The 27,725-nt window shown below is 46.2% G+C and overlaps 1 protein-coding gene across 4 annotated transcripts in view; it reads right to left on the bottom strand.

The window, feature by feature from the left end:
* SUPT20H (SPT20 homolog, SAGA complex component) overlaps nucleotides 1-27,725 on the bottom strand; it is a 447,817-nt gene that overhangs the window by 83,780 nt on the left and 336,312 nt on the right. For all 4 annotated transcript variants that reach the window (XM_086935080.1, XM_086935082.1, XM_086935081.1 and 1 more), the window contains exons 20-22: nucleotides 5,860-6,172; nucleotides 1,617-1,771; nucleotides 200-255 (exon numbers count right to left, since the gene is read on the bottom strand). In XM_086935080.1, coding sequence (XP_086791206.1) covers nucleotides 200-255; nucleotides 1,617-1,771; nucleotides 5,860-6,172 — 524 coding nt within the window. The remainder of the gene's footprint in view (nucleotides 1-199; nucleotides 256-1,616; nucleotides 1,772-5,859; nucleotides 6,173-27,725) is intronic.

Raw genomic sequence — 27,725 nt, 5'->3', positions numbered from 1 at the left:
CAAACATATTGGCAAAGCATCCACCATGTTTTTAGAAATGTTACATGTCTAGGACACGAGATTAAGTAACGGACCACAAAAGCAATCATTGTAGTAAGTAAATGAATCCTTCAAAGTGCAAACATTTGAAAACTATTCTGTAAAATACTAGTTAAGGAATATGCATTAGTGTGATACTATTGTAGTGCATTATATTTACCTGTAACAGATTTACGGGTCTTAGACTCGAAGAATTCTTTAATCCAAAGGGAGCACCTGTTAAAAAAACGTTGCTGTGTTTAATAAACAGAATGCCATCACCAATGAACAGATCCATAATTTACTTAACGTTATGGCACACATAGTCAAGGTTATAAAAATGAAAGGCAATTTTGCACTGTAATATGTAACATAAAATAAATGTTCATGATAATCTGCACGCTACAAGGCTATACGCTTGCAACTCCATGCCAATGACTTCCCCAGAAATAAGGTGCATTTTAAGTCAATAGTATTTGCAAATTATCTGGAAATTACTTAGTCAGTCACTCCGTTTTAAGCTTAAAAATGTGGAAGCAAAATCTCACAATAAATACTATAAAAACGGAGTTGAAAAAAATGTAAGCTGATTCCTCCTGTAACTGATCAGGCCAATATGGCCTCTGGTAATCATAGAGCGACAGGTAGAATCCTTAGTGTTGTCGATACACAAGTATTACGCTATATTGGCTGCAAGCTTTCCGGTGACAAATGCAATATCTCCCCTGTCTTTCAGCAATAATCTTGAACCATTAATTTGTCCTTCATTACCACTAGGTTTCTTTACTTGTGGCCGAATGGGATATTCTAGATTCACATTTTCTGAATAACTGGTCTACTATGAGTGAAAATGTCCTGCAACGGAATTTGGAAAATTGGGATTTCTCCTAAGGTGTCTCTCTGTCATTCTGTTTGCAGTGTAGCCTTCCTCTCATTGCACCTTGGGCCTCACCTTCAACCTATTCACTGTTTTAACAGAATTCAGTAAGTTGATCAGTGACTACTGTTCTTGTTTACCTGGGTCTGGTTCTTTTGCTGTGTCGCTTACAACATCTTTCTTTGTACTTGGAGGTACTTAGGAGGCTCTCTTTTCCAAAAGTAATATTGCCTTCAGAATTTGGGGGATTCAGAGTCCATGCATTTCCCATGCCCATTGTATCCGATCCAACCAGTACAGGCTGCAATATGTATGTAATGCATATCTCTCCTCACTTCTTCAGGACCCTTTTATAACATACATCTATAACCCAGTAGGGGCTACTGGGCTCTTACCTTGCGTCTGGCATCCTGTGTGCCTTGCCATGCTTTGCATATTTGCTTTCCCCTGTTTCCATAAAGGGGTTACCAACCACTCATAGCTCCCTCTGGAAATTAGTAGGAGTGTGACAGGACCATCCTGTCTAAATTAAATTCATAATTATTCTAAGTAGATAATGATGTAATACTGGCTAAATGAGCCTCTTTAGAATAGTGACATCTTTTCTTCCTAAATACACCATTAAACAAATGTTTTAGATGTTTCTTACTGTAGGGCTTTAAAACACAAGAAGACAATTTTTCAAGTATGGTCGTGACTTATTACTTTCAGTTATACTAACCAGATTGAGAAGCAGACTGAATGGTAGTGGGCAGCGCACTGGGCACCAGACTACCGGATGGCAGCATGCCAGTCAGATTTATCCCTGTTGAGTTAGCTGAACCTGTATTGCATCCCAGCATTGGATTTGAGCTGCTCATTAAAGTCTGTGGCCCGCTGTGAAACAGAGGAAGAGAGAAAACAGTTAACTGCAAGAAACATCAAGAAACACTGTTCTCACAAGGAAGAATAAGTTACTCACAGTCAGTGACGGTCTTGTCTGGTCTTTCTAACTGCAGATTCCTTACCTTTTGAGTATCCCAATCACCATATTGGACGAGGAAATAAGTCCTGTACGTCAGAAGGGGGCATCATTGGCCTGACATCAGTTGTCTCCTATGTTTTATAATGCCCTCAGACACAGAGCATGGCTGAAACGACTGAATTTGTAACAGCAGTGTGCGAAAACTAGCTTGGGACCTTATTAGACCTAGGAATCCACTCATTTGAATAGAGAGAAGGGGGAAATGAGGTAACTGTGGTTAGATAGAGTATTATTATTATTAAGATTTTTAGAGCGTATAGATACCCAGAGGGTTTTCCAGCACTGTGGACTGTAGCAGACCAAAAGGACAAGGGCCTGGAGACTAGGAACTAGAACAACTAGGTGTTATACTCTTTACGGAAAGAAAATAAGGAGGAGCAATACCTCATCGGCGCAGGAAGACTGTTTCAGAGCTTAGGGCCCATGAAAGAGAAGAAGCGGCAACCCATTCGAGGGTGTTTGATTCTGGAAACTAACTGAGAACAGTTGCTTGAACGCAATAGGAAACCATCAGATCTTGCAGGAGTTGATTTTATGCATAAGGCAAAGTGCCTTAAAATTGATGCGTTTATCAATCGTGAGCCAGTAGAGATCATGGAGGAGACCGGATACGGAGCTGTATTTGGGAAGCCGGAATAAGAGCCTTGCGGCTGCATTCTGGACTGCTTGGAGGCATCTTTTCTGCCCTCATGTACAAGAAAATACCGTAGTCAAGCCTTGAGGGAATCATTGTCTGGATCATTGTCCTCTGTGCCGAAAAAGGGCATGCCAAGGGATGCATCCACTGGAAAGAGCACTAAGGAAGGTAGCCACTTAGGTCCTGGATTAGGGTTTTACCTCTGTCAGGATGGCAGAGAATATTATATTTCCCACCCTGATGGAAAGATGACCACCATATTTCGAAATCAGCACCAGACCAGTAATGATCTCTTTAGTTTCATCTATAGCAGTTCCTCCAACTGTACCAAATGTTGGGTGGGTGGCCAGCATCGGTTTTGATGGCCATCTACCAAACTTTTATTTTTCAAAAACAAATTTCTAAAGTGGGAGTTTGTTTTTCAAAAACAAAAAAAATAATGACCCCCCCACACTTAAGGAGTTTCTCCCTGGGCGTAGAAGTCATTATTTTAATTCCTAAGAATGCACCCTGAATAGAGCGGGTGGTATGATGCCCTTAGTTCGACAGCCAACACTCCATCAGAGTAAACTTTCTGTTAACAGAGCCAACGGGTGCACCGTAGATAGAAACCTGATGGTCCAAATGACTTACAGCAGGGCAGGTGAACTGAGGGCAAGTGGCCAGGGAACTCTAAATCAGGCCATAGTCTTCTGATGGATACTTCAAGCCACAGATCTCTCACCTTATTAATCGGTATCAAAGCAAGGTGCCCTCCAAAGAGGTGGGTTGAGGGGAGCTGAATAAGGGAAAGGGCCCTCAAGGAACTTGAGAATTGATACAGTAAAAATGGATGGATAGCCATATAGCTGTCTGAAAAACAAACCCTGAGGTAGGCTGCGGTAGCATCTTTTGCCCTGACAGAATGAGTTCTAGGCCAATCAGTTCATCCCAATAATGTCTGTTTTTGGGCCACCTTTCCTTTCTTTTCTCTGCTGAACCCCAAAAAATGCAGGGTACTCCTTAGTTCTATTAATGAAGAAGTTAAGAGCACATCAAGGTTTCAACTGAAGAAGAGTCTCTCCTTCTCTGTAGTGGACCCAGTGGAGAAAAGAATAGCTGGAACTTGACAGACTGCCCCCAATGGAAAGGATAAGGATATGTTGCTTCTATCAGAAGCGTTTATACAACAATTTATGACTTAGTCAGAGGCACAATGGGACCACTGTTCGAGTTTCTTTGTCGGCTCAACATCAAGTGATTTGGGGAAATTATTTACTCTCCCTGCGACTACAAAAAATGAATGTGTGCTGTAACTGGTGGTAATGTAAAGCGCAAAGTAAATTTTACTAAACTGCAAACACAAGCATTTAACTTATAAATGCATAACAGTTACCCCTCCCTCACACGACAAACCACAGAAAAGTAGTGAAATCAAACTACTTGCTGCAAGATCCTGCCACTGCTAAAAGCAATTCAGCCAAAACAGTTGAGTTCTGTCTTGGAAGGAGGGGAGCAGAGGCCCTGGAGGGCCCAGGGTGAGAGGCGTGCCATCACCAACGATGACGGAGCAAATATGACAGGAAAGCAAGAAGAAAAAGCCCTTGCTACTGGATCCTGCTCGCACTAAGTACATTTTGAAATGGGACATGGCTGTAAACGTATTTTCCCAAATTCACGTGACGTCCAAATTCCAAGTTGTTTTCAAGTTCTAAAAATCGCCAGCTGTAGCCATGGAAGAAACCATTGTAGAAGTGTTGCCTAGGGGGTAGATATTATAAATGCCTTAAAGTAATTGAAAATAAAATGTTTACATGTTGTGAGATTGGTTTGGTAATTTGCAAATCCACTGAAATGAATGGGTGTCCTATGATGCAGTCAAACGGAGTGTATTTAGGGCACATGACATCCTTGCTACACCTCTGCTTGATTTGCTTAAAGCTCTCTCCAGTTAGACAGCTGAAGAAAGCAAGGCTGAGAGAGAGGGGTGGGGATGTGACATTGCGGCCAGAGCTGCAGACTTTAGAGCTGGGGAACCAGGTTCAAGTCTCAGCATAGGCTCTACATCCTGTAAGCAAATCGCTTAATCTTCCCATGACTACAACTATAAAAATTATACATGTAAAAAGCGTAGTCACCAAGAATTAGGTCTAAAAAAGCCGCCTACTTGCTCGTAATTAAAATAACAAAGAGGTTCAAGGGATGGAAGAGAGTACTTCGACTTCGGACACTGATGAGAAGAAAACATGGAGAACAACAGGAAATGGTATGCTACAACCAATGGAAACAGATGAAAAGTAAGTGGCAAGCACACAAACAAATGAAAAGGAAAGGCGGGATATAAGCCCCTTTTAAGATTTATATTAAATACCAATAAATTTCACAAGCACAGTGCAAGCACTGTGCAGGCGAAACCAAAAAAGGGATAAGATCTATTGTGGGAACTTATCAGGCTGTGGCTCCAGGGACATATTGAAAAGAAAGGTAATTTGTTGAAGAACCAGTGGACCAATGCATTGTCACCAGGGGCTGGCAAGAGAGTGCTGCGCTTGCTCCCCATTGCTTTCTGTGCCATGGTACCCTGGACGCTGTACCTTTTGATTTGGGAGATCGAGGTGTAACCAGTAGAAAGAACATAAGCATCCAAGAAAAGTTGGACATTTTGGCTTCTGCAGACTGGAGAGATATGATAATGTTACCTGAGAAAGACCAAACCTTGGCAGGCAAGATTATCAGATTCCGGCCACTACGAGCTTTTGAAAGTGACTTTTGAAGCTTCGGCAGGACCACGAAATCTGGTAATCTCACCTATTAGAGCCCTACCCAGTTATGGCTCTCACCCTTTTCTCATTGGAGTGATCTAGGTACCAGAGTATTTACAACAGCCATGGAGTAAATGTGTTTCCCCACAGTTCAGGTTATTAGGCCAAAAGCCTTAGGTGCCATTGGATATCACTTCAAAGGCAGGATTCCAGTCATGTTGCAGGATCCTGTTAAAAACAGGATGGTGAACTGGATACTGCGACATAAGCAAATGGCATGCTGTCTTGTACAGAGATATTGCTATATATTCAAAGTGAAATGATAGAGTTCCATTTGCAGTCTACTGACAAATGAATGCTCAATTGATAGATGACTGGTGTGAAAAAATGACTGACCTTGCAATGTGTAACCAATAAATAATGAAAACACAGGGTGTTCCAGGTACAATGTCATACATTTGATTAGCTATTTTCACAAGGTGAAAGGCAGATAAAGACATTAGCAAGCGGAGCACCCTGTGAGTTTGTCTTAATGTTCACACACGCAGTGTCATCAACTTACCAAACCGAGCCCACTACATTGATGAAGTTCAGTCCAGTGGGATTAGCCATGACTTGGGAAGATGAGGTCCCTGTTGTGATGGAAGTCACCATGGTGGAGAGAGGAATGGTCATGACAGGCAGTGTCTGGCTCAGAGGCATCGGCTGCTGAGAATAGGTTGTTAATATAGTTGGCTGAGGTGGAAAGTTCGTATCTTGGGGAGTAGGAGTGGCACAAGGAGTGACAGGAGCAGAGGTCTGGCCATCAAAAGGATGTGGAGTCGTTGACGGGGTGTTGGTTGGTGTAGGAGTAGATGATTTAGGTGTTCCAGATCCTGGTCAAAAAGAAAAAAATACAAAATTCTGGTTTCTTCCAGTGCAACATAATTCTTTTAAATACACAGTTACTGTTTTTATAAGTATTGCTCAGATTCTAAACATATATTGGAAAACAGTGAGCAGCAGTGTCTAAAATCACAATGTTAAAGATGTATTTTTTTACTTTACTATCAACCCTATTGTATGAGGTAAAATAAGAAAACAAAGGTAAGATTTTTGGATTAGGGTCAGTAAAACTATAATGATAATATACAAAACAGAATATTCAATTAATAAGTTTGTGGGATCTCCCAAAAACAAGAGACATTAAATCAAATGTCTTTGTTACATATCCTTTAAGTGGCACTGACTACTAAATGTACTACTGAAGCCTGAGTCCTGCTTTTCTAACAATAAGGGAGAATTACTTTTTAACTAGATAAAGTCTCTAAATTTCCATTTGCTTGTGCCCAGATTATTGTATCTATGCCATTTTACTTTATAACATTTCCTTGTTGATGTTTTCCTTGGCTCTGATGATAGCCATACGGATATCTGGAAAAGTGTGAGTTTCTAAACTCTATTACTTCAGGAGCAAAGCCTCTAGAGTAGTTTGTGGTTTCAGGTGAAAATTCTTCTCTTGTAAGTCCTTGTGAATTGGCATTTTGATGAAGCTTTGGTGAGACATCTTCAAGAAATGAGAGTACCATATTTAGAGTGGTCACCTACGTGTTACTAAAATTAATTCATCTTTACTGGCTGGAATTTGTTTATTAATGTTTGAATTAGTGGTCGCAGAGGAAATGCGTGCACATATCTCCCATACCAATTTATCAACAGTGCATTCCCCTTTTATAGTGGATGGTAATGCTTAGATTTGAAGTTCAGCATTTTGTGTTCCGGATAAATATTAGTTTAGCTTTCCTGTTGAGCTGGAAATATGATGATGTACCACTTGCTGTAACTCCCATTCATAAGTTAAGCCTAAGTGTCTGCTTAAAAAAATCTGCCTGAACATTGCCTTCACCCGATACCGGATGTGAGATCAATATTATTTTGTTTCCATGTATCTTTTGCTAGTTAAGAGAGGGATAATAAAACAGTTCTTCCTAGTGGAGCTAAAACACAGTTGTGTTGCCCGTTAGGATATGTACAACCTTGTTTTAGACTTGCACCTGAAAAGTGGTAAAGGAGAGTGAAAACATTTTTAAATCTAACTAATATACATTCTCACTACCTCTTTCTGTGACCACTGATTCTCAGATTGCTCTATGATGTGATGCATCTATTCTTATGATGAGTTAGGGGTGGGTAATAAAACTGTGTTCGCCATGTCAAGTTGCCTATATTCCAACTTTCAATTGACATCTAAACTTTTTAACAACCACTGGATTGCCCTACTGTCCCTTTGTTTGGGGTCATTTAATCCTTAACATTCCAAAATTAGTCTTGCTATGTAATTGAGAATTCTAAATAAACTGAAAAATGATGTCCTTATTCCCAACAGTTTCAATACATCTCCTCAGTCTCAGATACTGGTGAGTCTGGAAGAGGGTAAATAATGACTGCAATACATTCACACATGTTGTAATTGGTTTGGCTACATACAGTGTTGTGTCTAATGTCACCCTCAGAAGGAAGTTGGTGACAATTTCATGTTGACTCTGAGCACCAAATGAAAACGATTGTCTACAACTGTTTGAATATCTCTGTGGAAGTGCTGAAAACTTCACTTTCACACATGAATTGTTGGGAATTTGAGACATGCAGCCACAGCTTCAAATGCCTTGGTGAACACTCCTGAAGTAGACTAGGCAGCCAAAGAAAAGAACTTTTAATTGATAAAGAGCTACTTTCAGTGCAAATGTTCGGTAATTGCGATGCACATCATTGAGGTCAAATACTTGTCCTCTTACATAAAGCGAATTACCCCCTGAACAGTCATCATCTAGAATCTCTGTGTCTTGATAAGCATGTTTACAAAGTGCAGGTCCTATATGGAGTGGTAAAGTTTCCCTTTCTGACATGGTCACCCCCACTTTTTGTCTGGTATCTGATGCAATTTTGACAAACAAGTTACTTACTTCGATATCGCAATAGCTGGTAGAGACATAGTCTAGCCACTGATTACTTAACTTTTGAATTCTCTCTAAGCGCCAGTTTGGATCTGGAATTTTTTCCAGCAGTCCCTCTAAGCACTGGAGGGCGGCCTTGTACGATTCCGCAATGATGTCGACTCCAGTTGTGACGTCAGTGGAGTCATATAAATCCCCTCCAGCACGCAGACTTCAGTTTCTTCTGAGAAATCTTCTGCGTCAAAATGAAGAGCCATTTAAGAAACTGGTGCCAAAACATATTGATGTATCTTTGAATCAACAATTAGAAAGTGGAAATGAATGGTATATTAATAGCTAGACAAGGTATGTAACGAAAGACCAAATGGTTCATCGAAGCACATATCCATGCGAAACACTGACTGACCACTGATGTATAAACCAGGGCTGTAAAAGGAAATATACCTCTTACACTACAGATCGGTTCCAGAGCGGGGAGGATGGGTAGGGAGTTAACAAATCTACGGTTAGACTATGTATCTATACGATTATGCATTACCAAAGATAAGTAACTTGTTCATCTAATAGAGACATCTAGCCGCAGATTCCTTAACCTTTAAATTAAATGCCATAGCCACAGTCTGCAAACTAATCCTACAAAAGTTCTCAGAGGGAACCTACCAGTCAAAATTAACAAGAGACTAGACATGCGTTGTGTTGGACTTGGCCCTTAAGGCAAGTTCACCCCTAATCTTTTTGCTTTAGATCTGTGATCTGTATGGATGATTTTCTGGTCTGTGCGCACTTTTTCCCTGTGTCCCAGAGTAAAGTGCATGCATGTAGTTAGGCTGGCCTGCTCTCCCATAGGAATGCATGGGGAATGTCTGTGTCCCTGGTAGTTCCTGATGCGTGGGGAGTGCATGCTCGAATTTGGTATGTGCGCACTCGTGAGAATGAATGCTTCGCAATTGTGTATGTGGCATGTGTGTGTCATGTGTAGAAATGCCACTTCTACGACTTGGCATATTACTGTAAAATATACCTGCTGTGTGATTGGCTGGAGCTGTCTGGTGAGCCTGGCTCCAGGAAGGCTGGATGGGTCTGCACGGTGGTGAGTGTGAGATTAGCATGTTGATGGCTTGGGAGGAGTGCACCTGGTCCCTGATGCGCCTGGACTTTCCCTACACAATGCTGGCTCCACCCCCTGTAGTGCGACTGATGTCCCTAGCCCTGCCAGTGAATTAAATGGGTGGTTGAGCTATCAAGGGTACTTCAAAACCAGCTGCGACTGGTTTCCCCCCCACCCTGCACCCAGAGACAAAGGGTTTTACAGTATAAGAAGGGGCTGTGTCCCCATACAATTTGGTTCTGTTTTGGATCCTTGCCAGAGGGGGCTGCTGTTGCTGCTGGGGCCAGGAGGACCGCCACTTGGCTTGTCTCCCTGCCAGGAGACCCAGTGTGCTGGCTCTGGCCCTGCCTTGCCCCCCTGCCTGCCTCCAGATCCTGCTGGAGCTTGACTTTGTGCTTGGGGAGCGCTCTCCCTTGTCCCCAGCGCTGGGAGCGCTTTGTGTCTGCCTCTTAGCGCTGTGAGCGCTTTGCCCTGCCTGAGAGCGCATTATTTTGATTATAGCGCTGAACTTTGCCTTGAGAGCGCTTGGGAGCGCTCCGATTGCCGAGCCGGTGCCGCCCGGTGTTTGCCCGCTTGGATTGCCGATTTGCGGCGCATAGCGAGTGCCCACCTCGCTTTATCTTCTATTTAAAGGCCGGTGCCTACCCGGCATTGCCCCGTGGTGTTTTGTTATTTACGAGCCGGTGCCCACCCGGCCTTGCCTTGTGATCACCGCCGCAGCCCAGGAGCCTTGAAAACTGTTGCCGGGCCGCTGCCTACTGTGACCCGGAAGTCCCGCCTCCTGACCCCCAGGGCCGCGCTGCCATTGGCGGCCCCAGCGGAAGTCAGGCGGAGTGCAGAGAGACAAGGCCAGGCGGGAGACGGAGGAAGCAGCCGGCCGTGTCCTCGAGGCTCCCCGAGTGAGGAGGAGCCCCGCGCTGCCCAGCCGAGGAGCCGTCCCCCCAGCGAGACAGCCGGTGAGTGCGCAGGGGGGCCGGGAGAGCGAGGGAAGGGAGGAGGGCGTCGGGGCACATTGTCGGTGCCCGCCCCTCCCCTTCCGTGTGCGGGCCGGGCCTGAGAGCTGCCCAAGTGAGTAGAGCCGCCTGAGGCTCTGGGGGCATTATCTGTTTCTGAGTCCCCCGTGAGGGACTCCAACGATCCCGCATTTTTGGTGATTGGAGCCCCGAGGCTCCTGGGGGCAATTTGGTTATTTAGAGCCCGAGAGGCTCACAGTGCAATTGTATTTACGAGCCCCGAGGCTCGAGGGGGCATTCATTATTCCGAGCCCTGAGAGGCTCCCCGCCCACATCATTATTTTGAGAGCGCTGAAGCTCTAAGGCGCCACATTTGCTTTGCGAGCCCCTGAGAGGCTCCTTGTCCAGTCCCTATGTTCTTGAGCCCACGTGGCTCCAACGTTTGCCCAGCTGTGATTCACAACTGTCCAGCACTTAGTGGACAGTTGCTACGTTTAGGCTTTGTGGTTTGTGCTGCCTGCGCAGACCCTCTGACATTGAGACTCAGGGCATTTTTTTATATAACCTTGTGTGGAGTTTCCTTTGTGGTGGGCCTTGGGTGTTGTTGCTGGGGTGCGTGCACAAATACTTAACTCATACCGCCTCCAAGTTTAGCCTTGCTGCTCGCGCCACATTACCTAGAGGGTGAGCAGGAGTTATCTTGGCGTGTAACTCCCTTGCCCTGACTTAGGAGTGGTGGTCTCTGACTGACTTTGGCGTGAGCCCTGGCCAGCCAGGGATCCCGTTTTTAACACGTGGGAATTAGATGAGAAGGAACATGGGGCTCCTCACAAAAACTGTGGGCAGTACCACGTGAAATGTAAGTAAAAATAGTCCTACAAGCATGGAAAAACCGATCCCCAAGGCTAGCGGAATAATGCTGTGTCAGAAGACAATAATAGTATGATTAAAGTACACAAACCCTCAAAGGATGAAGTGAGCCAATGGACTAGGAGGACCAGAGGCAATAGCGAATTTCATAATAACTACAGTTCTACCCTGCAGCAAAGTAGTAGTTGAGGGAAAACTGTCCTGAGAAACCCAGAAAAAAGGACTCCCAGAACACATTCACCAGGATGAATCAACGTATTCACTGTAAAGGCTAAAACACGGACTAATGCCATTGAAAGCCTTTCCTTGGTAAAAACACTATTAGACCAAGAAACCCTACTAAGGTTGCACAACATGAAAAACCTTAAGAGATGGAAAGAGGGCATTTGTACATATATGAATCTGCTATAAATATAGATTAAATATGCCCAAATCTACATAGCCAGTTCTCTGTGTAGGAGGAAGTGGTCATATAGAGGGTAAAGACACCCTAATGGTAAGTAGCCCACTGGCTATTACCTGTCACCTCCCTTAACGACCCTAAATTGAGTATTTAGATGGCACCCCTGAAACTACGAACTTAGATTTTTAACGGATCAAGAAGACGTGGACACCAAGACCTACAAGAAAAAACAAGAAATGAAGACTGCTGTGGCCTTTTGGAGCCAAACCCAGCATACTGCACTAACTCGCGACAGTCGTGCCCCAGTGACTAGTCCTACAGCTGAACTCCTGCCAGGAACCCCAGGGGGTTTCGTAAATTGCCAGAAAATCTCCCTGGGAGTAAAGGAGCTACTCCTCTGCAGTCCGCAGGCACCGAAACGCAAAGCCCGGTCTACAGAGTTTGCGCTCCCCAGCCAGCCCAACGCAGCAGCCCCTTATGAAGAGGATCCTGTTCTCCTAAAAGTTATATCTGTCCCCTCACCATGTGAGAAGACACCGGGACCAACCGGAGCTGCACAGGACCAATACACAGGGTACAGGATCCCTTGCAGCAAGCAAGGACCGTGAGACTCCAGTCGGGACTCTAACGACTCGGAGACAGACCAGCTGTCGAGGGTCGTCAGCACTGCAGAGACCCACTTACAGACTGGCACAGCTGCCCTGATTTTGCACCTTCAACCGGAGAGGCAGATGACTGCAGACCTCCAGGACGCCCAGAACCCTGCTGACTTTCCCACTCTGCACCTGAGCGTCCCAGCCCAGGTATCGAAGAACCAATATTCTCACTTGTTCCAAGGGACCTTGTGACCCACGCCCCTCTGCTGCTTGTTTCTAGAAGCCCCCCTTCTTTCTACCAGCGTAGCACGCACAGCTACCAATTCAACCAGCACCTCTGCAACCAGACGCCTTAGGGCAGGTAACTAGTAACTGCTGGTGGTAATTTGGTCCTTTGTCCCCTATGACCATAAGTCCTGTAGGAGACTCCTAGAACGCAAATAACTGAAAGCATTGTGCGTAAAGACGCATTTAAGTGAACATTTTACTTACCTGCTAAAATAGATATTTATAAAAAGTAGTTCCTTGATAACGAAGTTCGTGGAACCGCAATTTATATAAAACATTTTCTAAATTGGTCTCGGATTTATCCGTGAGTTTGTGTCTCATTATTGCCTCTGTGTGTGTGTCAACAAATGCTTAGCACTACCCTCTGATATGCGTAACTGCTCGCCCACACTACCACAAAAGAGAGCATTTGGGTTATCATTTGTGCCTCTGTACACTACTTGGGGATTTCCTGGACTCTTTTGTTACACAATATACCTCTTTTTGCTGCACTATATAAAGAGCCAGCTTCCTACAAATGGGTCTTAGCATTAGCTCTTGTTTGGTTCTTCAGAAGTATACCAAGTACACTACTGTATCTTGTTCTTATAATAATGCTCTTTCTTCTGCAACCTACAACAGCAGTTTCTGTACCTATTATTGTAGGATTTGTAGTTAGTCCGCCTTGCATTTTTGACGATTTATTTTATTGTTAGTAGTTTCCATACGAATCCTATACAATATCTGTGTTTCACTAGATTTAACAAACATGTGTGTTACCATTTGTCATTTCTGATAAAAGATTATTTTTCTGCTTCACACTTGCTTTAGATGTTGTGGAGGTAGTCTTAAAGAGTCATGTTTTACTAGAAGTTTAACATCTTAGAGTTTGGCCACTACCTTTGCCCCCAACTCGAAAAGTTTGCTTATTTTGGGTGAGTTACTGTAATGACCCTGTTTGGGGATAGGAACTCTGTTGTGGTTGCTTTTTAAAATATGTTATATATGGCTAGCTCCTTTGACCTGAGGATACCCCTATTTTGAAAAGGCCTCTCATTTGTAAAGCCCCCATTATTTTTAGAGTGTTTTTTTTACATGTGGTCCAATGAATTATCTGCCTAAGTTCTGTACAATTCTTACCTGTAAATGTTGTATTTGTCTTCCTGGTAACTTCTTCTCTCTTTTGTAAATCCTCTGGAAGATATTTGATCAAATCTTCCAATTCTGCTCATTGTTGGTGCGTCTATTTATTTAGCAGGGCATTAGAATTGAATACATGTTACTGAGTGGAAGCAAATTTCTCTACTTTTCTCCTACTACTAATCTTTAGCTATCCTTTTCAGGGAGTGGACCATGAGGGTCTGTTGACTGTACTCTCTTTCTGGCTGCAGCACCTATCAAGGAATCTCCCTCTATGAGTGATTTTATGTATTTAGGCTCTTGCACAGAAACGTTATATTTTTATGGTTTTAGAAACACCTCTTTCCCTTGCTGGATTAGGGCTGGCAACATAAGAAGGTATTAATTTTAGGTCTAGCTAGAGCCAGCACATGTGCTGGTCTGGTGAGACATTTAGTAGCTGGCTTTTAAAAGTACTACTTTTTTCGGCCACCAGCTTGCTGTCACGCGCACAGCTGCCATCTGATTTTCCGGCCGCGCGGCCATTGCTTGTTAACAATGCTCATTATCATTCATCCAAAGTTCCACTTTCACTGCCTCCCACTCAGAGCAAAGTACTTTTCCTCTCTCTCCAATTTTACCCCTGAAATGCAGAACAGCTTCGTGATAAGGGCTGGATTGACACACGCTTGTTGCAACCTAGGGCATACCATGCAGAAGTTGGCCCAGAAAAACTAAACAGATCCACATGGTAATTCCTCATTCCATGTTGATTAATACGTAGTGGCTCAATTTAGGTCACAAGAGCTCTCTTAGTCTGAATCTGGTCACTCTTAATTGAGGCCTAACTTGGTACACTATGTGGCCTTTTTGCTACATTATTTGTGCTGTCATTTTTGTTTAACTTGCACTGCATTGCACAAAAAAACGAAGCAGCAGATACTGGTGCCAAAAACTACAAGAGGGTAGCAACAGAGAGCAGGTGTATGTGGGCACCACACTAGTGGAAAAAAATATAAGCAGGGGTGCTGAGGGCACCCCAGTAACAAGAACACAACAAGCATTGGCATAGCCAATAGGTCTCGCTTTTGGGACCTTATAAGTATTTAGTTATGCAGCACAATATCCTTGGTGCAACAACAACTGTTGCATGGCTAAACACTTATAATGTCCCAAAGGCGAGACCTATTGGCTATGCCAATGCTTGTTGAACTATCTGACTGCACCCCACAGTGCCTACTGCGCTATTAATTACACTATGGTAAAGATATACATGGTCTGTGGGTAAAGGTCTATTTGGGTAGCGCTTTACTACATCCTGATAAGATCTGCAATAACACCCTGCCAGCTTTGGTCTTCCTCTTCATCTATAGTAAACTGTATGCTACACAGCAATGTGGTCTGTGCTTAGGTCTTCCTCTAATGAGTTTCTTTACCCCGTCTATTCCTCCAATTGGGTTGCAGTAGCTGATGTAATTTCTTTTTTGTTGCGATAAACCTTCAGTTTCCTCTAAGTCTCTTGACTCCTTCAGTGCAGGGGTGGGACGTTCACATCCTTGCACTACCTTTAAAGTACAGAGGACTTTAACGTCACGGTGCAGGAAAACCAACAGTGCTTGCAACAGGTGCTTCCCCCACTGATGCCAGCCACCACTGGCTTCGCATCAGCCTTCAGTCCCTCCCAAGGCTGATGGATGAAGATTGCACACCTGTGGCAAGCTTGTGTCACAATTACTTCAAGCACTGCAGCCACTGGATAAGGGTAAGTCTTGTGGTCTGTGTCGAGGAGACATATCTTAGGGCATGGAAGAGGCACTGCTGGAAAGATTAGAGTCTCCTCTTTCCAGTGGTCCCCCTCTAGTAAGCATTGGTGCTTTGTGATCACGTCTGGGCTGCAAATCCTGTGCAGGAATGCTCCACTACACCAAAAGGGGGGTGTTGTTGTGGTACCAGCACACAGGCATGGGAGCAGACACCCTACTTAGGGGGCAAATACATTTGAACTGTTTTCCATTCCCTGGGGGAAATGGTGGCTGCTAATTATTTGACCAGTCTCTTTGTGCCCTTGCACTGTCCCTCCCAGATAAAAATAAAGGCATAAGGTTCACCATTGGCATGGGAAGAGTCTCCCATTTCCGGTTGTGCCCATCAAGAAAGGAATTCTGCTCAGGTATCGCAGCTGGGGCCATGACATCTCAGTAGGTATCCACCAAAAGACATCCAGTATAAATTTTATGTTGCATAGGGCGGCCCCACTGGGCGTAAGGGCCAATATTATTTTCCCATCCTTGGCGGGTTGAGTGGCTTTCTCAGATCACACAACCTCTGATCCCCTCGGTAATGAAAAAGGGTGACAGTCATTTTTAATTTGCCTCTGCGTCAGGGGCATTGCACTGCCCCCGGGAAAATATAGTTCAGAAAGGTACCCTTTGGAAAGGGGAGACTCTTTCCCCTCTACAAAGTATTCCCGTTCGGGGGATCACAGCTGTGCATCTTTTTTCTTACGAAGGCTATAGTGCTGGAACAGTTAGGAATAAGATTTAAATTAATGAACAGCTTCCAGTCTTTTTCTGAGTCTTGCACTTTTGTATCCCTCATTTAAAATACATTCTCATTTTCTGCTGATATCACACACACTTATCAGCATTTACGTGCACAAACATTTCTATAAGTAGCTCTGCATTCTACCTAGTACACAGTATTTGAGGAGTTAAGTGCTAGCAAGGAACAAATATGGCCACTTTTTGGATGACCACAGCCCAGCACTATAGTCAAATAATGGACAAAAGCTCTGAGGCCGGGTCAGATTCTGAGATCTATGGAAGAGGCTGAAAAATCATAATCTGGAGGTGATTTCATTCAGTTGGTGGAGTTCCATCAGATGTTGACACAATTTCAAATGATTCTGAAGAACATGTTCATTTAACACAGAAAGGCAGCTGTGTTGTCCTCTCACAAGTGTGACCTGTGTCACTGAGAGAAAGTGGAAGTGTAGCACAATCCAGAGCGCAAGCAGATGCTGCAGAGAGAACAACATGGGTGCTGACGAACAAGTTACTTACCTTTGGTAACAATATATCTGTAAGAAACAGTATCCAGGCATGCTACTCCTTGGCTAGAAAGGAGCCCCCTGTTGGATTGCGGGCTCACTCCACTCGAGCCACGGCGACAACAACTGCCCTGGGCCGGGGAGTGCCCTTGCAGGACATTTGCCAGGCAGATAAGTGGGCCTCGCTGCACACGTTTGCAAGACACTATTGCCTGGACAGTCAAGTCCGGAGGGATGGCTACTTTGGCCGTTCCGTCCTCCAGGACTTTCTGGTGCAGGCAGTAGTGTCTTGCGAAAGTGTGCAGAGAGGCCCACGTAGCTGCCTGACAGATGTCCTGCAAAGGGACTCCATGGCCCAGGGCAGTGGTAGCCGCTGTGGCCCAAGTGGAATGGGCCCTCAGGCCAAAAAGAGGCTCCTTCTTCGCCAAGGAGTAACAAGTCTTGATATACAAGACGACCCACCGAGAGATGGTCCGCTTGTGCACCGCCCGTCCCTTCTTAGCGCCCACGTAACTAACAGAGTTGGTCATCCACCCGGAACTGGCGTGTGCGATCTAGATAGAACAACAGCGCACGTTTTGGGTCCAGACGGTGGAGCCGCTCTTCCTCTTTTGAGGGATGCGGAGGCAGAAAGAAGGTGGGCAAGGTGATCGACTGCCCGATGTGGAAGGCCGTGACAACCTTGGGCAGGAAAGCGGGTCTAGTCCACAACACAACCTTGTCCGGATGGACAGAAAGGAAAGGAGGTTTGGAGGAAAGAGCCTGGAGCTCACTCACTCTCCTATCAGAGGTGATGGCAACCAGGAAGGCCGTCTTCAAAGTAAGAAGGCGGAGAGGATAGTTGTGAAGTGGCTCAAAGGGAGCGCACATCAGAAAGGTAAGAACAAGGTTCAAGTCCCACTGAGGCATCACAAACGGAACAGGGGGGAACATGTGTGTGATGCCCTTCAGAAAGCGAGTTACAATGGGGGACTTGAACAAAGATGGTTGATCAGGCAGCCTTAGAAAGGCTGAAAGGGCAGAAAGGTAGCCCTTGATAGTGCCCAGAGCAGAGCCCAGCTGGGCAAGAGAAAGAAGGAAGAGAAGAACCTCAAAAAGAGGGGCAGAGAGAGGATCCACAGCCTTTGCTGTGCACCCTGCACAAATCTGTTCCACCTGCAGGCGTATACCGACTTAGTGGAGGGACGCCTGGCTGCCAGAATTACATTACAGACTTCAGGAGGCAAGTCAAATGGCCTCAACTGTCGCCGCTCAATCTCCAAGCATGGAGGTGGAGACTGGACAGGTTCGGGTGGAGGACCGTCCCCTGTTGCTGCGACAGAAGGTCCTCCTGAAGAGGAAGACGAACCGGGGGATCGACTGACATACTGAGTAGCTCGGGATACCAGTACCTTCGTGCCCAGTCCGGAGCCATAAGGATGACTTGGGCCCGGTCGCGCTTGATCTTCTTCAGCACTTGGCAGAAGTGGTATAGGCGGAAAGGCGTACAGCAGACCGCAACTCCACTCGCGACGAAAAGCGTCTCCGAGCGAGTGCCGCCTTTGAAATTTCAACGCGCAGAACTGATGACTTTGGGCGTTCTCTTCGGTGGCGAATATATCTAACCAAGGCTCTCCCCACTGCAGAAAGAGGCCTTGCGCCACGTCAGAGTTCAGACGCCATTCGTGATCCATCATGCACCGATGGCTGAGTTTGTCCGCCCTGGCGTTCAGAGAACCTGCCAGGTGTTGAACCACCAGGGTCACATCCTGATGTTCCAGCCACTGCCAGAGGCGCAGAGCCTCCTTGCAGAGGGTCCACGACCCCAACCCGCCTTGTTTGTTGGAGTACCACATGGCGGTGGTGTTGTCCGTGAACACCTGCACTACACTCCCCCGGACAGAGGGGAGGAATGCCTACAGTGCTAGACGAATCGCCCGCAGCTCCAAAAGGTTGATATGGAGCCGGGACTCCGCCGGAGACCAGAGGCCTCTGATCTCCGCCTCTGCCATGTGGCCTCCCCAGCCCTGGAGGGACGCGTCCGTCACAACTACGTGCTCCGGTTGGGGAAGGGAGAGGGGTCTGCCGCTGACCCAATCGCGGTCCGTGAGCCACCAATGCATGTCTCGCAGTGCCCTCTGAGATCAGGACATGGTCGGACAGGTTGCCCCCGATGCTGGGCCCACTGAAAGAAATGCGTTACTTACCTGTAACTGCAGTTATCCAGTATTGGTGTCTTTTATAGATTCACATGCCTGAATCATTCCCCGTCATCGAGACGGGAGTCTCCGGTACATAGAAAAGTAATGTCCTATAGACATATATAGAGAAGAATAGGCCTAAGGGCCTCACCTTAGTAGCCTATCTATGTCCTTTTGTAAAAAGGACCAAACTCCAGAAGGTAGCCAATCAGCTATCACCTCCCTCTAGAACCTTCCTGGCAGGAGCCTCAGTCCCTCAGATTTTCGTACGCACCAAGCTAAGTAGGCGTGTTACTGAGAGAATTAGGTGGGTCCTTCCAGGGGAGGCGGGAGGGTTGCATGTGAATCTATGAAAGACACCAATACTGGATAGTTACAGGTAAGTAACACATTTCTTCTCCAGTATTATGGGTGTCTTTCATAGATTCACATGCCTGAATCAGAGTAGCAAGCAATACAATATGCACATTTCTGATGGAACAGCATATACCAGTCTTTAGATAATACATATCATGCAACTATGAGCCATCAATAAATAACAAGAAATAAGTAAATAAATGTGCATACCAGCGAAGGATGGCGGGAAGGAGGAAGGCTCAACTCATTTGAATTGATGGCGAAGCACAGCCTGGCCCTCTGCTGCATCCTGCATCAGTTCTGTATCCAGGCAATAGTGCCTGGTGAAGGTATGCTGCGACTTCCATGTCGCCGCTCTGCAAATGTCCAGTATTGGCACCCCAGCGAACAGTGCAGCCGATGTGGACACAGCTCTTGTAGAATGAGCTCTTACTTTTGAGTGCAATGGCCGCCCGGCTCGGTCGTGGCAAAAGGCAATTGCCGAAGATATCCATCTTGAAATACTTTGTTTGGAAAGCGGCATGCCTTTCCTTGGCCTACTAAAAGCGATGAATAGCGGATTTGTTTTCCTGAACTGTTTTGTTTTGTCAAGGTAAAATTTAAGACACCTTTTCAGGTCCAAAGAGTGCAGAGTTCTTTCAGCTGCAGTGCTGGGATTTGGGAAGAATGATCGGAGGACTACAGGCTCATTTAAATGGAAGTCCAACGGGACCTTAGGAATAAACTGAGGATTAGTTCTTAAAACCACTCCGTCTTCCTTAAACTGCATGAAGGGATCTTGCATAGAAAGAGCCTGTAGTTCACTGACCCTTCTTGCTGAGGTCAGTGCCAGTAGGAGGGCTGTTTTCCAGGAGATGTATTTGACGTCTGCCCTGTGGATGGGTTCAAAAGGGTGTTTCATCAATTGATTGAGGACCACATTGAGATGCCATGTTGGTGGAACCCTCCGTGGCCGAGGAAAGGATCTGTAGAGTCCTTTAAGGAACTGTTTTATTAACCTGTGTGGCCAGGGAGAGGGCCCTTTTGAAGTTCTTGTATACCGTGAAATCGCCTCCAAAAGAACTCTGATGGAGGCGTGCGCAAGGGCCGACTGTGCCAGGTGTAGCAGATATGATAGTAGTTGCTCCGGAGTAGCCTGAAAGGGATGTAGACTTTTGTCCTTACACCAGATGCAAAAGCGTTTCCACTTTAAGGAATAGGTTTTGTTTGTGCTCTCCGCTCTTGCCTTCGCGAGGACATCTTTGCACTCAGGAGCCAAGCCGATAACCTGAGTGAGTTCAGATTCGGGTGCTGTACTTGGCCGTTGGACATCGTGAGCAGGGATGGATGTTGACACAGACGGATTGGCGGCTGAACTGAGAGACGATGGAGGTCCGTGAACCAATGCTGCCTCGGCCAGAACGGGGCAATCAGAATCAGAGTGAAGTGCTCTGTCTTCATCTTTCTGAGGACTCTTGGTATCAGTGGGAATGGCGGAAAGGCGTACGCAAACACGTTGCGCCAAGCGATGGAAAATGCATTTCCGAGGGACCTTAACTCGGGATGCCAACTTGCGAATTTGCGGCATTTGGCGTTCTCCCTGGTGGCAAAAAGGTCGATCTGCGGTGTTCCCCATTCCGAAAAGATGTGATCTAGCACCTCTTGGTCGAGCTCCCATTCGTGGGACATAGATTTCTGTCTGCTTAGAGCATCTGCTAGGACGTTGTCCTTGCCTGGGACATACTCCGCTTTTAACGTGATACTGTGGAGCACAAGCCAGTTCCAAATTTTCTGCGATTCGCGAGATAGTGTGAGCGAACGCGTTCCTCCCTGCTTGTTCAAGTAGTACATCGTCATAGTGTTGTCAGTCCTGACGAGCACTGGGGAGTTCTTGATGCGCGGTAGGAAGGCCTGCAGAGCTAGAAAAACTGCCCTCAGCTCCAGGAGGTTGATATGGAGCTGCGTTTCCTGGTCCGTCCACTTGCCGCTGATCTGCAACTCATGGAGGACAGCTCCCCATCCCTCTAGAGAGGCGTCCGTTGTTACCACTTGTGGGGCTGCAGGAAGCAGGAACGGTAGCCCTTGTGAGAGGTTCTTGAGCGACTTCCACCAGAGTAATGCCTTGGTCATTTGCTGAGTTATCACAATGCGATCCTCGAAAGAACCTGTGCTTTGAGTCCATTGCCTGGTCAAGGCCTCCTGCTATTGTGTTTTTATCTAGGAACCTGAATCAATATTGCTATTTTATGCCCTTGTACGGCTATAATCAATAATATCCATATAATGCATAAGAAACAGATCCATATTTTAGTAATTCGCCCTTGCAGTCCAAGGCACGGCAAAAGCCACTTCCTTAGATTTTTAGAAAGCACAACAAGTTCTTTCGACACACCAAACCTCCAGCAACCTGGGAAATCCCCACTTGCTTTGTTTTGATTTGTAATAGAACTCCTGCGAGCACTGTAAGAACGGCCAGTTCTTAGTGACATCTTTGACGTCTTATGTCCAAACCTTACGTCAAACTCGGCACCTTTCAGGTATAAATATACCAACGTTGCCTTAAGCAAACACACGGTGGTGGTTTTGGAGCAGAGCAGCTATCTACTTGCAGAGAGCCCAGCTGATGCGAAAAGCCCACGGACGCTGGCTGCCCCTCCTCTTTGACGCGCTGAGAAAGACGCTGTCTTTTCTCCTGCCGAAAAAATCCAGCTCTGGCGTTTACAGCCTACCCTTGCGGGTGGCTGGGATATCGAGTCCTGAAAGAGAGATACCAGACCTCCTACATTCTATTCCCAAGGTACAGTGCAAACTAAACCCTTAGAGAGAGTTCTTGAATCAGATTCTTGGCAAAACCAACTTAACTTAAACTGCTACTTACTTACTCCTTCCCACGTATTAGGCTTAGGGCAGGTACACCGGGGTAGGCGTATTTAAGAAGCACCAGTTGAGCACGTTAGCCAATGTATATATGTATGTATATATTTTAAAGTGTCTTACGGCTAAGAAACCATACCAATGCTTTTACAATATTATTTCATATTACTCCTTTTACTGTACGTACTTTACTTTATATTAAGTATTGCAATTGTGACAATTCATTTCTCTTGCATGAGAAGGAAGACTACTCAATAAATAATACCTTTTATTGAAAACGCCCGTCTCTCTATTCTCTGCACTCTGGTGAAACTAGGAACGCACATTTGACTGAGTGAAATAGCTGTCTATTGTTTTCACACGACTCTAGAGATTTACTCTTATTCTGAGGGAGCAAAGTTGTCATGTTATATGGTTGTCGGAAGCTGAATCCCTTCTTGTCTGAGCCAGGGAAGCTGATCTCTCCCTATTCATTCAAGAAAGTTTCCAGTGACCTCTGAGCTAGCTGGCGCAAACCTAAATTTAGTTTAACATAGTCAGTAGAGACCTAGATGACCTCAGTCCTACGTCTACACTGCTGTTTATGTTATTCCAATGCGCAGAGCCTATTGGGAAAATAGGAACTACACTACACTGCAGAGGGCGCATTCTGAGCCGACAGTGGGGAATAAGCAGGATACACGAGGACATCATCCCCAAGAGGGACTTGAAAGTACGGACCAGTAAAGTTTTCTTCGAGGCCACTGAGGTGGCCAGAGTGATAAGCTTGTGCTTTCTCTCCTGAGATGGGAATGCTTTTGAACATTCCGTATCCAATGTCGCCCCGAGAAAGGTAAGAACTTGGGAGGGCTGTAGAGTAGACTTCTCGTGATTGAGCGTCAGGCCCAGGTGCTGGAAAAGATTGAGACAGGCGCTGGAGGATTTGGCTGCGCCTGCCATAGATGGTGCTTTCACCAGCCAGTCGTCCAGATATGGAAAGACCTGGTGTCCATGCTGTCGTAGGAAAGCCGCCACTGGAGAGAGGCACTTGGTGAATATCCGAGGTGCCGACTTGAGGCCAAATGGGAGGACACAGAATTAATAGTGTTGACCCGCCACTGCGAATCTGAGGATATTCCTGTGGCCTTTGTGAATAGGGATGTGGTAATATGCGTCTTGCAGATCTAAAGACGTCATAAAGTCCCCTTCCTCTAGTAGCTCCAAAATCTCCTGGATCGTAACCATGGGGAACGATTGACTCTTCAAGAATGCGTTGAGTGCCCTGAGATTTAAGATGGGCCTCCATTTCTTCCCTTTCTTTTGTATCAGAAAGAAGCGAGAATAAAATCCCTTTCCTCTGTGGGCTGATGGTACTCGCTCTATTGCTCCTTTCTTCAACATAGAAGAGACCTCTTGAAGGAGTAAATTCCTGTGTTGTATTTTGCGAGGAGTTGTCGGGTGAATTGATTTGAATTCCAACGAATGTCCGAATTGGATCAATTGGAGCACCCACCAATCTGTTGTAATTGATCTCCAACTGTTGAGGAAGTGTGTCAGTTTCCCTCCAAGTTTGAAAAAATTAGATTGTGGACGGACTGGCTGCTGGAGAAGGTCATTGACGTCCGCCAGTGGTTTTCCTTTGGTTTTTTCCCCTGTAGTTGGACTTTCCATACGAGGTCTGGCAACCTTGTTGCTGCTGTCGCTGTTGGTATTGAGACCGGCCCTGATTATAGGAGTATGTGGATTTGTTTTGGTAAGATCCTTTGTAAGAGGATTGACCTCTACCCCTGCCCCCTCGAAAGGACTGACTCCTAAACTGTAGTGTGCCAAGCGCCTTTGCCGTGTCAGTATCTTTCTTGATCGTTTGTAGGGCCTCGTCGGTTTTCTCTCCAAAGAGGTGTTGGCCATCGTGAGGCATGTCCAGTACCTTAGTTTGGACCTCTTGGCGGAAAGAAGTAGCTTTGAGCCTCCCCTGCCTTCGCAAGACCGCAGCCCCTGCCAGCTGTCTGAAGCCGGTCATCGCAACATCCATCGCACAATCAATAAGTTCTGATGCTGATGTTTGGCCCTCTTTAAGGAGTGATTGAACTTCCTCTTTCACGTTGTCTGGTAGCTCCGCCAGATACGGAGCAATATCCTCCCACAATTGCCTGTTGTCATGTCCGACGTGGTGGAAAAGCGTTTGCCAATACTGTCTAGTTTCCTGCCCTCCTTGTCCGGTGGAGCTGACAATGGAGATGACGGATTCCTAGAATTTTTCTGTGCCGCCTGTGTAACCACAGAATCTGGCTTGGGATGACCAGTAAGGCAGGCTGGCGCGGTTGTTGGTGCCTTATACTTTTTGTCCAGCCGTGGTACCACTGCTGAGACTGAGCCTGGTGTATGCATCAGCTGTTTTCCCTGCTCCCATATGTGGTCAATGATAGGAATTGATCTGGTTGTTTTCCTAACCGGGTCTTTAAAATCATATAGGAAACAGTCGGTTTCATGAGATTCCATCGTCATATGGAATCTTTTGGCTGCTCTCTCCACTAAGTTTTGAAATCCGCTAATGTCCACTGGCGGTGAGTCTGAGGTAGTGGGCTCAGGTGTGGCAGGAGAAGGAGCGATGTAGTCCTCATCGTCTCTATGGTCAGACTAGTCATCTTGGACCCTCCATCCTCCTGTTCTTCAACTTCCTCGTCAGAAGACGGGAAATCCTGCACTGGCTCTCTTTCCTGACGGATCACTAATGGTGGTGGTCTAGGCCGTGAAGATGGCGTCGGTCCAGATGCAGCTGGATTTGTCCCCGCTGATGGAGCAGAGGGCGATTCAGGAAATCGCTGCTTGTAGTCTTGAATCAAGAACCGCAAGTCTGAAACTATAGACGCTGGAAGGCATACCGTTGGCGTGACTTGCGTCTGAACTTGTGAATGCACAGTCTCTTCTGTAAATTCCACTTCATCCCCCTCATCATCAGTGCTTTGGCACTTTACTATTAGGTGCGAAGGACTGGTGGCCTGTCCGTCCAGATCCTCGTATGAGTCCTCGTCCTGCAGTAGGCGAGTTGGGGGCAACCTTTGCACCCTACTGGAGACGTTAAGTCTGGTGTTATTGGCTTTTTTGTGCCCTTGTTTCCCAGAGGGGTTTGAAGCAAGCCGTCTGCTGGTGTTAATGGCCCGGTCGTCGATGGTGGGATCGTAGACAGCTGAATGGCAGTCGTCGACGGAGAAATCAGCTCCGATTGCTTCCATAGTGTCGACGATGTAGATGCAGGAGGCCATCATACCTATCAGTTGCATGAACACCTGCGCCGGGAGCAAGTGTTGGGGTCTGAATTTCTGGATTAGCAATTGCATGCTGCTGACTCTGGCTGGATTTGGCTGCGCTGTTGCTGTCAGTGTTTATTGTTGCCCCTAGGTACTGTTGTTTCATGTGCGGGTTGAAGGTGTGATTTTGGGTAATTTAGTGAAAATCCTAGACTGTGTAGGAGGTGAATTGTGCGAGACATGTGGCTGGCACATTGCTGGGCTGACTTTGCTTGAACAAGCCAGTCGTCCAGGTAAGGATAGACATGGATGTGTTGTCTCCGAAAGTGCGCAGCCACTGTCGCCAAGCACTTAGTGAACACCCTGGGGGCTGTAGTGACCCCGAAAGGCAGGACCTTGAACTGGTAATGCTGGTGGTTGACGGTGAACCTGAGATACTTCCTGTGACCTGGATGAATGGGAATGTGAAAATAGGCATCCTTCAGGTCTAGTGTTGCCAGGGAGTCTCCCAGCCTGAGCAATGGTAGAAACTGCTGTAAAGTTAACATATGAAAATGTTCTGATAAGATGTACTGGATCAGGGGTCTGAGGTCTAGAATGGGCCGCAGGGATCCGTCCTTTTTTGGAATCAAGAAGTACAGTGAGTACACCCCTGTACCTTGCTGTTCTAAAGGCACGAGTTCTATGGCTCCTTTTTGCAGCATGGTGATTACTTCTTGCTGCAATAAGTACATGTGCTCTGCGGACATAGGACGGTGCCTTGGGGGTATGTTGGGAGGAGTGGAGGCTAGTTCCAGACAATAGCCGTATTGGATAAGTTGTCTCACCCACCTGTCTGTGGTAATGCCTTCCCAGACTGGCAGGAACTGCTGGAGTCTTCCCCCGACTGGTGTTATATGGTCGGGGGGCAGTGACAAGGCGTCACTGTTTATTGGTGGCGGAGGATCTGGCATTGTTATTTCCACGTCCTCTGCCTTTGGTGCTGTTCCTACGATATCCACCCCTGTTATTCTTGTTGTAGGTGGTCTGTGTGCCCCCCTTGTTGTATTGGGCTTGCTGCAATGCCTGACCTCTAGAAGCTCCCCTGTTACCGGAGCGACGAAAGGAACTGCCCCTGAACTGCTGTGACTGCAGAGGTATACACCCGTTACAACGCATCTTTTACTCCGCACTACCATTACAACGCGACTTTTACTCCGCATACCATTACAACGCATCGCGCTGGGGGGCGCTCTAGGATAGGGAATAAGTATAATTTACTATCCAACACCTTCCCTAGGGTCCACGGGGACTGGAGTTAGAATAGTAAATTACACTTACCACTATCCAGCACCCCAAAGCGCTATGCGTTGTAATGGTATGCGTTGTAAATACCGCGTTGTAACGGTATGCGGAGTAAAAGTATGCGGAGTAACATGGTACATCCGACTGCAGAGCCCCCATGGATTTTGCTGTCTGTGTCTTTTTTTAATTTTTTCAAGGGTCGTGTCTACATAAAGGACCGAAAAGAAAGTAAGGGTTAACTGGCTGATTGAGCAAAGTTGTTTGGATCTCTGGTTTGAAACCAGAGATGCGGAGCCAGGCATGACGTCTTAGCATTACACTAGTGTTGATGGCTCTAGCTGCTGTGTCTGCTGCATCGAGTGCACACTTGATGGATGCATTTGAAATTAACTTTCCTTCCTGTATTAGCATTTCTGCTCCCTCTTTATAAGCATCAGGAAGGTGTTGCATCAGCTGTTCCAACGTGTCGTAGTGAGCCCTATCATATCTGGCTAATAGGGCCTGTGTATTTGAGATCCTCCAAATATTAGCCGCCTGAGCTGCTACCAGTTTGCCAGAAGCTTCCAAGATTTTGGATTCTTTGTCCGGAGGAGGGGCATCACCACTTGTTTGAGAGTTTGCTCTCTTGCGAGCATTAGCCACTACTAGGGAGTCCAATGGGAGCTTGCCTTTGATGTACGTAGGGTCCACAGGCACAGGCCTATATTTTCTTTCAATCCTTGGGTTTACAACCCTTGCGGTCTCCTTGAAAATGCCAGTAGCATGTTTGAGGACACCCTTTAGCATAGGCAATGTCTTCACTGATCTTTCTTAGGTGGAGAAAGTATCGAACAGAAAGTCCTCCTCCACTGGCTCAGCGTGCATTTCAACGTCATGGTTAATGGGCGCCCTTTCAATGAAAGCGTTAAACGCAGCCGTGTCTTCAGTAGGCGAGGTCTTGGCATTATAAGACTGAGTATCAGGCGTAGTGTTTGGTTCATCAGGGTCAGTCCAGTGTTGAGGTTCCCCTTGATCTGTGTCAGCATGATAAATAAATCCCATATGACAGTAATCATCTCCCACATCCTCATCGCTGCGTATGGGAGAATCGACATCGTGTTGTGGATATGACTCAACACGTTCAAAGAGAACAGGTGAGGTGGCTGAATCCTTCTTCCTTTTGAGAGGGATTTTGTACGACTAAAGGATGTTCTGGAGCGATTTTCCGTTTGTGAATGGTGAGTCTTCCA

This window comes from Lissotriton vulgaris, chromosome 8 (genome assembly GCF_964263255.1).
Source record: "Lissotriton vulgaris chromosome 8, aLisVul1.2, whole genome shotgun sequence".
Lineage (NCBI taxonomy): Eukaryota > Metazoa > Chordata > Amphibia > Caudata > Salamandridae > Lissotriton > Lissotriton vulgaris.
Note: the sequence above shows the minus strand (reverse complement) of the source record. Positions and strands in the feature narration are given on the sequence as shown.